This window comes from Falco rusticolus, chromosome 1 (assembly GCF_015220075.1).
Source record: "Falco rusticolus isolate bFalRus1 chromosome 1, bFalRus1.pri, whole genome shotgun sequence".
In the NCBI taxonomy this organism is placed as follows: domain Eukaryota; kingdom Metazoa; phylum Chordata; class Aves; order Falconiformes; family Falconidae; genus Falco; species Falco rusticolus.
In genome coordinates, this window is record NC_051187.1 from 28,256,884 (window position 1) to 28,268,119 (window position 11,236).

Below are 11,236 nucleotides of genomic sequence, written 5' to 3' on the forward strand. Positions count from 1 at the left end.
ATTTATGAAGCAGTAACCTTTCTCCTTCACACGACACAGCCTTTCCCCTTGTTCCCTGCAAAGGAGTCCTCTCCCACAATGCAGGATATCCAAGTATTTATTTTCATAAAATAACAATTAAATAGTATAAAGAATGTCTCCTTGCACAAAACTGAGAAAATCAAATTATTGTGTAAAAAAAATTGGTGTTGGTATTAGTGCATACCATTTTCCTACTATCCAAAAATTAATGATTACACACAGACCAGTCCAGCTGTTACAACTGAACAAACCAGACAACAATCCCAATAGATACAGAAGTGTAGAAAGCAACAGCAGTAAAAACAGGGAAGTAAGGCTGGCACATAAGTATGGTGAAGCTGCTCTCTAAAGCTGCAGAAACCAGCATCTACAATCAACATATCCTACCTTCTTACTCACATTAACCATATGCACTATGAAAAACCAGACATGAGCTGGCAACGTGTGCTCGCAGCCCAGAAAGCCAGCTGTGGGCTGCACCAAAATCAGCACGGCCAGCAGGTGGAGGGACGTGATTCCGCCTCTCCGCTCTGGTGAGACCCCCCCTCCAGAGCATCCAGCTCTGCGGTCCCCAGCAAGAGACAGACAGGGACCTGTTGGAGCGGGTCCAGAGAAGGGACACGGAGATGGTCAGGGGCTGGAGCCCCTCTGCTGTGTGGACAGGCTGAGAGAGGTGGGGTTGTCCAGCCTGGAGACGTGACAGTTCTGGGGAGACCTCACTGCAGCCTGTTAATATACAGGGGGCTTATAAGAAAGATGGAGAAACACTTTTTACCCAGGTCTGTAGTGACAGGACAAGAGGCAACAGTTCTGAATTGAGAACAGATTTAAGTTAGATATTAGGAAGAAATTCTTCCCTGTGAGGGTGGCGCGCTGGCCCAGGCTGCCCAGGGCAGCTGTGGGTGCCCCATCCCTGGCTGGGCTCAAGGCCAGGCTGGATGGGGCTGGGAGCAGCCTGGGCTGGGGGGGGGGGTGTCCTTGCCCGTGGCAGGGGGCTGGAGCTAGGTGATATTTGAAAAACTCTTCCAACCCAAACATACGACTATGAGCTGGTTAACAAAATATTGATAACAGAAGGGAAAAGAACAGAAACTGTTACAAATATTTAGTGTTAACCCTGTCAGCAAAATTTCAATATGGCAGATAAAGCTTAACTAGAAATCCCTTCATGTATTTACTTCAGTAGCATTTGATACAATCGCCATTCACAGTACCACTGTCTTCTCTGTGCAAAGGGCTATTGAAAAGGCAAGTTGAAGGTGCGCGTGCCCAGCACTAAACTTTGCCACACTCACTTCTTCATCTAGCTGCCTCCTTCCAGCACACATCTAGGCAAGCTAACACAGACTCCACACAACCTGGTATGGACACTCCTTCCAAATTTACACCTGTGCTCAACGTACAAATTCTCTGAGTAACCATGCACTCTTACTAATAAAATCTGTCCAAAATTTTTGCTTCTTCTATCATGATATTAAGCTTCAAGTTCTCAAGGAAAAGACCACAGGCTCCTATTGACAGACTTCTGAGTGTATCCAGGACACTTACGCTTGCCAAAGCAATCATTAAAGACAAAACTGAAGAAGTAATCCCACAGCTTTCAGAAGAGATGAGCAGTTCATGTCTTGAGAACTACCCTGATGAACAAAAGTTTAAAAAAACTAAACAACAAACAAGGTCTAGATTTCAATGGCAAAACCTGACTGATCCTCTTGAGATTGCCATAACCCCAGAATGCAGGATGTGTGGAGGAACAGAATGTAATTTAAAGAATTTGTAACCCAGAAGTAGCAGCAGAAGCATGGAAGTAGCTTGGCAGAGCCACTGTGCTCTGTCCCAGATGTCCTGCATGACCGATTCTGGTCTCACGCACTAAGACGCACACATAAATGCTTGCTTGACCAAATCAACTACTTTATCTACAGTTAAAAGTGAAAACTACACCTGTGCCACAAGTCTGTTGCCCTTCGTGTCCTGTGCAACCAGAAGTCAAATTGAGTAGACTGAAGTTGTAAATGCATTTACCAAGTGTGAAACTTTGGAAAGAACAATTCTATTCAAGACAATATTCATTTATCTGTTGGGTAAAACATGATCAACACCAAGCATCAATGTCATTAGCTGCATGCTACATGCCACATCCATACCCCAATAGCAGAGCATTTACTTACTCCTGGTTCTACTTGAGTTCTATCTGCAATGTCAATATGGACAATTTCAACACTCTTCCATGTGTTTGGATCTAAATTGTGCACCTGCAAGAAGAGAAAAAGGAATGATTTCCATGCTGCCACCTTACACAGTAGTGCATCTTACACAGTACATATATGCATGTCATGGATTTTTTTCTGGATTTATCAAGGCAGTGTTCTCAAAATCTGTGCTTTCGTCCTCTGCCTTTCAGTTACAGTTTAATTCACTCATTAACCAATTTTAAACCAGCACAAAGCCTTCACTTCTTGTGCATTCAGGAAACCTGGATTTAAGATTAAGCTGTATTCTTCTGTCACATTCATTAGTGCTAATGAAATCAAGCTCTAATTAGAAACATTACCTATTCAGTAATCTGCACGAGCTTTTTGATCTAGAAAGAAGCTGCACAAATTCCAAAGTGCAAATATGGCAGGTTTCAATAACCTGACTAATCTACAATAACCTGACTAATCTATAGGTACCCTAAATCATAGGGCTGCCTTTAATATGGACCAGATGAAGTGTGTGTGGTATGAAGATATATAAAGGTCTGAAGATGTAATCAGCTTCACACCTGCAGTCTGCTAGGCACACCTAAACTTATAATTATAGCAAGCAGAGCTGTCCAGGAAATACTCATCTTCTCTGTAGTACGTCTAGTGCTACAGTTCATCCAAGCACTGAAAACACTCTGACCATTATTCCTTTGTGGATGAGTTATAAATATGTTTGTCACTATAGATTAAAAAAATAAAAATCTCCTGAGACCTGTCAACCAAACCAACTGCCTAGGGAGGAAAGCAAGAGTATGGCCAGCCTGGGAAACTTACAGAAGCAGCTTCAATACATAACTCTACAGAAGCTGTACACAGATAAACTCCAACAGCCTCGGGAAACCTGTTTTCAGACAAACTTGTCAGCCCAAGTAGCACAGCATGCCTAAGGTGAGAGAACATGAAATTAAAAAGAACTTACTCAAAATCTATTTAAAGATTTGAGGGAGAATCAAGTATCTGCATTGACCTCAATATAGAAAATAAGTTTCTCTTGTTCTTACACCTTGTATAGGTAAGACAGCTTGACCACCTTAGAAAGATCTGAATAACGCTTTTCTTGTTTTACATTAAACACTGGTAGGGCTTTGCCTTTATCCAGTAATTATCCACCATTATCAGGTATAGAATGCTTTATCTGGATGACTATGTGGTGAAAGTAATACTAATGCCCGGTATACAAATCCCAACTCACGTTCTCCGATGTCCCCAAATCTGGTTTATGCCAGGTCTCAATTTTTATAAAGAAATCGTCTTTCATGTATTCATTCTGTAAGAATTAAAATCAAAAAGCATAGGGCTGATTACCTTCTCTGCTTAAAGTTTAGATAAATGGTATTCACATATTAGTCCCTACTAAGCCTTGACTAGCAACACATTTTATTTAAATTATACAAGAAATAGCCCCCTTACCCACATACAGAAATAGGTAAAACGAGATAACTAGTATCTAAATCTTAAGTATCAGCTGCAGCAGCAAGTACTAAATTAAAACCGGCCATGTTTGAGAAATCCAACTCTGACTCTGTGCATACAAATAGAAATAATACTGTCATTTACCATCCTTCTTCCTCAACCATGAAATTCTTTACCTCTATGTTCAAGTAATTTTCAAATTATTAATACTGCAGTTATGACAAAACAACTAAAATACATTTGCATGAAATTTTTAATAAATGATACTATTCTGAGAGGCAGGGTAATAGCTTATAAACATTAGATGCTACTGTATAGCACAACCTCAATCATAAAGGTCCAGCTACCTCTAAATTGCATCTCTGAAGACTAGCACAGAACATTTCTAATTTCAGAAGAAAGGTGTGCACACTGGTGTACGCTATCACAATGAGTCAAGTTAACAGTTCACAAACTCATTTGTTACTGCTTATGTTGCATCCACCTAGTGACAATCTAAATCGAGTTTCCAAGTGAGCAGATAAACCAATTTAACATTAAATTTATGAGCTTCCTAGGTCACCAAAATAAATACACAGGGAAACAGCCTTAATGATCTCTTTCCTATGCAACTTAAATAAAAAACAAAAAAACCCAACCCACCCAGCTATGATGGTCCATTTAGATTCTCAGTTAACCTGTTCTAACCTTACAGAAACAGGTTCTCAGACAGTCAGGGACTACTTGTATTTCATTGCTCTTCCTGCATTCAAGAGAATAGAAACCTCCAATTTGGCTTTTTTGTTTTTCTCTTTTTTAGCATTATATCTTACCAGGACAAACATTATGCAGCTGTAATGGTAAGTAAAGACATAAAAAGATGATGTAAAAAATGAAAGCATTTCTCTGACAAATTACAGTTCTTTCTAATTATAGCCATGTGTAGACAAATAAAGTAACAAGGAGGTCTATGCCAGGAACCCTGGCGAGGCACATATGCATATATAAAAGGTTGGAGCTAGCTTGCTAGAGTCAGAGTCAACTGCAGCAGTAATAAGAGAAAAAATATATTTAAAAAAAAAAACCAACAAAGGACTGATAGCAATTTAAATACTCACTGTCACAACTGGCCGTCGAAAACACATGCAAAGAAAATGAAAAGGAAAAACAAAGTGTTATTAGATACAATCGTTTTTGAGAAGTCTCACATCTAATGATTGCTTCACAGCATAAGAAAAATTCAAAATTACTCTAAGAGCATTTGTGTGTGTCAAGTCAGCAGAGTTCAGCAAACTCTGACTTGCTTGCCTTAGCCTCAGAAGTTCATTATAAGATACTTCAAATACTGAACAGAAACACAAAAGACATAGGGCCTACTCTTAGAACTTACTTCAATACTTAGAATTGAAAGTATTAAAACAAAGCAGTCACCTTATTCTAATGGACCATGAAGAGCTTTCAAACAGGCTCTGTTCTAGACCTTAAGAGAATCATTTCTCCCAAACCGTGTAAGACCATCCCTTGACTGAACACTGACAGCAAAACACACAGCAGGAGACCTACTTGTTCTACAGTAGGGATATGCGTTCCAAGCCTTCTCATGGAACACCAGGGAGCCTTCTGGAGCAATCATCCTTACAAAACCAGGAACTTTACTGTGAAAAACAAACATTGACAATGTTTTCAAAATTTCTGCCAGCTGAAGTTCCTCACTGATTTCTTCCACTCTAGTAAGAAAGGCACATTCTACCTAAGCACTTTAAAGGCAATGATGTACAAGTTATCCACAGGTAAACATGCAGGAACTCCAACATTGTTACTGATCACAAAATAATAAAGAAAAAAAATGGGGAAGGTAATAATAAGATAATGCAGAGTGACCTAGAAATATTTTTGGAAAAAAACTACAACAACAATGAAAGCTGTGCTTTCTTTTCTCTTCAAGAACAGCAAAGATAATTGTAGAGGGAGAGCACTGCATCAGGGATCCTGACTCCAAACTCTCTAGCAAAACTGGAGGCTGATCAGTGAGCAAGCTGTAACTTGGCTGGCCCACAACACAGATGGAAGGCCATTCAGCTATTCCAGCCACGCCTGAAGAGGAAAACTGCAGCTCACCATGAGCAGCAGAATTACCAGCTCTGGAACTGCCCTGTAGTCCAACAGAGGGCTTGTGACAGTTGCCCAAACCTGGATGCTTGGAAAAAAAGTAACAAAACCCGATACAAAGAAAATTTGGTATTACCTAGGAGAGTATTTGAGACTGGTGCCTTTAAGTCAGCAAGAAGTGTGTAAGGAACAGCCAGAGTTCAATCTGTGTAAGTGTTCCATCCTCAGTTTTCCTCCAAGGATGGTGAGTGAGTTCCTGTCCTTTTTTCTTTTAGATTTAAGGAAAAAAAGCCTACTGATGATTCCTTTTTTACGTTGCAGGAACCTTAAGTCCCACCCATCTGGGACTTTTTCTAGAATAACCAAACACAATTCTTACAGCTCTTCCACACCAGTCACGCTGCCCACACTTCTCTCTACCCTCCAGTTCATGCACATCTGAAAGTCCCATGCCCAAAGCCAACCAAAAGGAATTACGATTCATACCTTGTGTGCAGCAATCCCACACAACACCGCCCTGCAGTGAGCTCGCCTTCCTGTTTACTTTCACAGAGCTGAGACACTAAACACTCAGATGCTTTGGAACAGTACTGCTGTACAGTATTTTTTTCCCACGTCATCGTTGTGCCTCCCCCAGGGGAAGCCAACCGTAACTGTATTCAGTTCTTCAACTTTTAATTTAGATCTTTTTTCCCCCATTTATAAACATCTGGAACACTAATCCTCACAACTTGACAACATATTACAAACCCTAATGACATGGCTACCTTTACAGTACTGCAGCCCCCTGGAGTAACATCCACTGTTAATCCCTACATGTTCAGACCCCAGGTTGGTCAGATTTCCAAATAACCCTGGTTTTACCTGCTCTGAAACGCAGGTAACTTCTGAAAATATTCTTTAACTTACTCATTCTCTCTGAGAAAAAACTACCCTACCACACCACAAGACTTTGTGTGATTCCTTACAGAGTGTTTTTAAGGAGCAGTCAGGCCATAAGAACTCTTTCTTAAATACCAGATCATATAAAAACATTCTTCCTTTATAACACAGTAACCACTCATTTTCTCTATCCTTCTATATCAACATTCCTGTCCTTCAGGCTACCCTACAAAGCATCCGTGATACTAACCCATTATTTTGGCGATATACTAAGAATTCAAATTATTCCTACTTAGAGATGCATTTGTCTATTAACAAATGGGACATTTTGCACGGTTCTCTATTACTCTATCCCACATATTTAAAATCCACTGTATTTCACATTTTCCCACTCACCAGAACATTCATGCACAATTCAGCAAATTACAGAATGTAGAAAAATACAAGTACCCCCGAACAGTAAAGAATGGAAGGCTGCCCTCACTTTTACACATTTCTCACTCAACATCAGGTGACCATGATACATATCAGTTTTTCTCACCTCTTTAAGTGATAGATTTTGTGAGTATATTGTCCCTTCTCGCCATCCTTTTCATAAGGCTCATTTTTTAAGACTTGAATTCCTTCACCACCTCCTGTTTCATTTTTGCTAGCTTCTGCCACAGAATAAAGTTGCCCAACTTGATACTGAAAAATTAAGAGAAGTAAAATTTCTGTATTAAAGTTAGCCAAAACTTTTAATGTATAAAAAAATTAGCTCTTTCCAGTGAAAATTAGGTGTACAAACAAAATTATCAGGAAAGTAAAATACACCATGTAAAAAATACTTAGTAAAGTATGACAAGCTACTGGCAAAATTTATACATAGCTCACAAGTACCAGGTCTATAATCGGTTTGTTTCACATTAATGCAACACTTTGGTACAGCATAGCAAATATGCTGTTATTAATCTTTCCCACCCTAAAAGCAAAGTATATATGTTGTTCTTAATTGTATAAGAGAAATATGATTTTTAGTTTACAGATTTTGAAATGACTGATTTCCAGCACTCAGCCCCCCCAGATTCATACTTTTAACTAGATACTGCTCTCACAGGACCCATAAAATACACACTGTAGGGGAAAAAGTGTAACACTTTCACGATAGAATGTCTGAACATATTTCTGAGGGACAATCATTTAAACATATCTCAGTGCCATTTAAATTGCAGGCTTCAGATCTTGGAAGGCGATTCCTACCAGTGCCTTTAGGAAAAGGCTTGGAGTCACTCAGTGCCTTGATCAGCTGAAAAATTCTGCTGCCGTGCAGAATTGCACAAGTAAAGGTTCTCTGCCGGCAGGCATGTGCCTCCTTTGAAATTCACTGATCTACAAGAGGTTAACTCTGCTCACTGGTGGCTTACACATCTGGTAACTTACCTGCGCAGCCTGGTGGGTGTACAGCACAGGAACCACTTGGATCCAGGCTAGTCAGATTTAAATAAGACACTAACATCCTCCCACCCATCACCCCGAAAAAAAAAGCAGGTAGGATGAGGACATACCTCTTGCACTGAGCAAGGTAAAACCACTCGGCTGAAAGAAGAAAAGAGCAAATTCAACAAAATGAGTAATTATACTTCATCTGCAAGTAACAGACAAACTGTAACAAAGACATTCAAGAAGGAAGTGCCAAAATTCCAGTTTTCGTTTTAGAAATGCTCTGTGACAGTAAGGCTGCATGGATATAATGCAACAAACCCAAGTAAAAACCAACAATAGATACATTACAAAAGGAAAAGAAAAAAAAAAAAAAAAAGAGGGTTAAGAATGTTAGAACCTGCACAGAAGAGCCAGGAAATCTAGGATCTGCTTCCAGCTCTGCCATAACTTTGTATTGTGCTGAATTTGTTTAAACTTTGAGGTGTGAGCTTTTTTCACATGTTACACAGTAAGAAGTCCCATCTATACAATTTAAAAAGGCAAATGCATAGGCCCTCAGAGCCTACGAATTATTTTTGGCAATTACAGCTGTTATGCATTGTTTAAAAACCAACCACAGCTCATACCCCATGTAGGTGGCAGAAGCAAGTGCATTCTAGGCAAACTGTTTCGCTGTACAGTTAAAAGCAGCGTCAGGGACACAGAAGTTGATTTTTCACAGCAACAGTACGCTGCACAGACAGTATTTTCCAGTTTCACCTTACATTATAAAATGGACAGAGACGATGTAAATCACTATTATTGCAAAGCAACATCACAGAACATTGTTCCTAGTGCTTTTAAGTGATGTTACCTCCCTTAGTGACAACCTTATAGCCATTAAGATTCAATTGCAACATAATCATCCCAAAAGCATGAATATAAATTAAGCCTGCCCACTGTTCTAGAGAGGAAGAAAGTTACAGTTAGCTGATTCAACTATTGCTACCTGCTACTGTGTCTGCACTTTGTGAACAGTGAGTTTGATATGCTTTTGTTTAGGTACTGCTGTGAAAATGACTTCAGCAGCTAAAGTGCTCTGCTCAACCCCCACCCCCGGCAGAAAACGCCGCAACCTTGACAAGATAGAAATTATCATCCCTGCGGGTCAAACTCAGTCTTGCAATTTCCAAGTAACTTCTTCTTTATCCCTGACTGGACAAAGATTTTTCTATTTTAGCCTACTATGTGCCTCACTGAAACAATTTTATTTAAACTGTGAAACCTTCAGAGAGAAACTGAGAAAAACATAATCAGCCTCAAATGCTGGCAAGTGTCTGGCTGAAAGCAGAGCTTGCATCCAAACACAGAACGGCCAAATGGCAATCAAAATAAAATTCCCACAAGAAGCCCTAGTGTATCTTATTTTACCTGACAGAAAAGTCCTTAAACTATTTTTAAAGCTGGCTATCAAGACCAATACAGACAGAAGACAGCTGTCTTGGCACCAGCAGATGCTGACTCAATACCTAGACAGGACACATATGTGGCTTGCAAGACAGTACAGGAGATTTTTGGGCAACTTCAGTTTAGTCTTCAACATGACAATACGTAAAATAGGGGTATAATTAGGAAAACAGCAAACGTACAAGGGAAAGCAAGGGATTAAAGGGAAGAATTTGTAAGGAACAGGTTTTTTTGAACTTAAGAACGATGACACATTGTGATAATTCAAAAGAGCTGAGTAGCAAAGGAATCTGATGAGACCTTACCTTACAAATAAACACACAACCCACCGTTATCTTGCAGGAAATGCAAGACAGACAGACAGCTTCTCCTGTGAGGGCTGGTGTAAGCTTTTGCTAAAACGCAGGATGAGCGGGACACCTGGATCTCACACCACGCTGCCAGCTACAGCCCTGGTACCTCAGTGCTGCCCATTCGCACCTACTCTCCTGAAGTTTAGGTAAATCTTTGAAGTGTCTTTGGAAGCCCGTTTGGAACCTAACACACACATTTGCTACTATCCATCATTTTGAACATACACATCATCTTTACTGCTACAGCAGACACTACATATTACTAGACTTTGAGGTAATTTAAAGCCAAAGGGGTGGGAGGGAGGAAGGAACCAGTCGATGGCTGGCTGGCAGAAGACCTTAGGGGAAGATCTACCAAACGTGGAGCTCCCAGCACGACCAGGACAGATAACTGCAGCGTGCTGCAGGGCCGTCACCACTGCCACTCCAGCTCCTTCCCAAGCGGAATGAGGTTCCAGCCCGACAGCTCTCCAGACACAGCTCTGCCTGCGGCGCCTGCTGGGACACGTCGGCACGGCCGGCTCAGCAGAGCCTCAGCCGCGAAGGGACGAGTCCGGGATTCATCGCGCGGGGACACGGCCCGTCCGCCCCGGGCAGTACCGCCTCGCCGGGGACCGCACACTCGGGGGCCTGTAAAGCCGAACGGACCCTCGCTCGGTGCCCTGCGGCGACCGCGGCCTGAAGCCCGGGGGGAAGCGGTGCGTGGGCGCACGGCGGGGCAGGGAAACATACAGCGGCCCCGCGCCCCGGCCGGCAGCGCTCCCGGCCCCGCCGCCCCCCGAGCCCCACGGCGGCCCGGCCCGATGGGTGCGGCCCCGCCGGGCCGCCAGACACTCGGCGCCCCCCAGGGCGCCGCCCGGCAGGAGGAGCGGCCGAGGCGGCGGGCCAGGCGCTGCCGGGCCCCGCGCAGCGGAACCCAGGGAGGCCCAGCGGGGCGCGGGCCGGAACGGGCCCTGCCCCACCCAGCGGCGGCCGGGCCCAGCGGGGAGAGCCGCGGAGGGCTCCCGCCGCGGAGGGCTCCCGCCGCGCCGTGCACCCACCGTACACCACCGGGCCGTGCCCCGGGGCCGCCCCCCCGCCACCGGCCCCGACTCACAATTCCTTGATCAGCACCATCTTCCCCTCGCAGGCCCACACTGCGCACGCGCCACCGGCACCGCCTGCCCATGCTGCACCGCGCGCTTCCGGGGAAGTCCCCGCCCCCGCAGGCCGCCGCGCCCAATCCCGCCGCGCCGTGCGGCCCCGCTCCTGACCCCAGCGCACCCTGGGCAAGGCGCGCGTGCGCCGGCCGTCACCAATCCGAGGGCGCGCAGCTCCCGCGAGCGCCCCACCTCACCCGTAGGCAGCCAATCGGAGTGCGCT

General features: G+C 43.4%; 1 protein-coding gene across 2 annotated transcripts in view; it reads right to left on the minus strand.

Moving 5' to 3' along the window:
- PITPNB (phosphatidylinositol transfer protein beta) overlaps nt 1–11,071 on the minus strand; it is a 34,684-nt gene extending 23,613 nt beyond the window's left edge. For both annotated transcript variants that reach the window (XM_037375289.1, XM_037375290.1), the window contains exons 1-7: nt 10,971–11,071; nt 8,198–8,228; nt 7,195–7,340; nt 5,226–5,317; nt 4,781–4,788; nt 3,463–3,537; nt 2,193–2,276 (exon numbers count right to left, since the gene is read on the minus strand). In XM_037375289.1, coding sequence (XP_037231186.1) covers nt 2,193–2,276; nt 3,463–3,537; nt 4,781–4,788; nt 5,226–5,317; nt 7,195–7,340; nt 8,198–8,228; nt 10,971–10,990 — 456 coding nt within the window. In that variant the 5' untranslated portion in view covers nt 10,991–11,071. The remainder of the gene's footprint in view (nt 1–2,192; nt 2,277–3,462; nt 3,538–4,780; nt 4,789–5,225; nt 5,318–7,194; nt 7,341–8,197; nt 8,229–10,970) is intronic.
- Between the last annotated feature and the right edge of the window lie 165 nt (nt 11,072–11,236).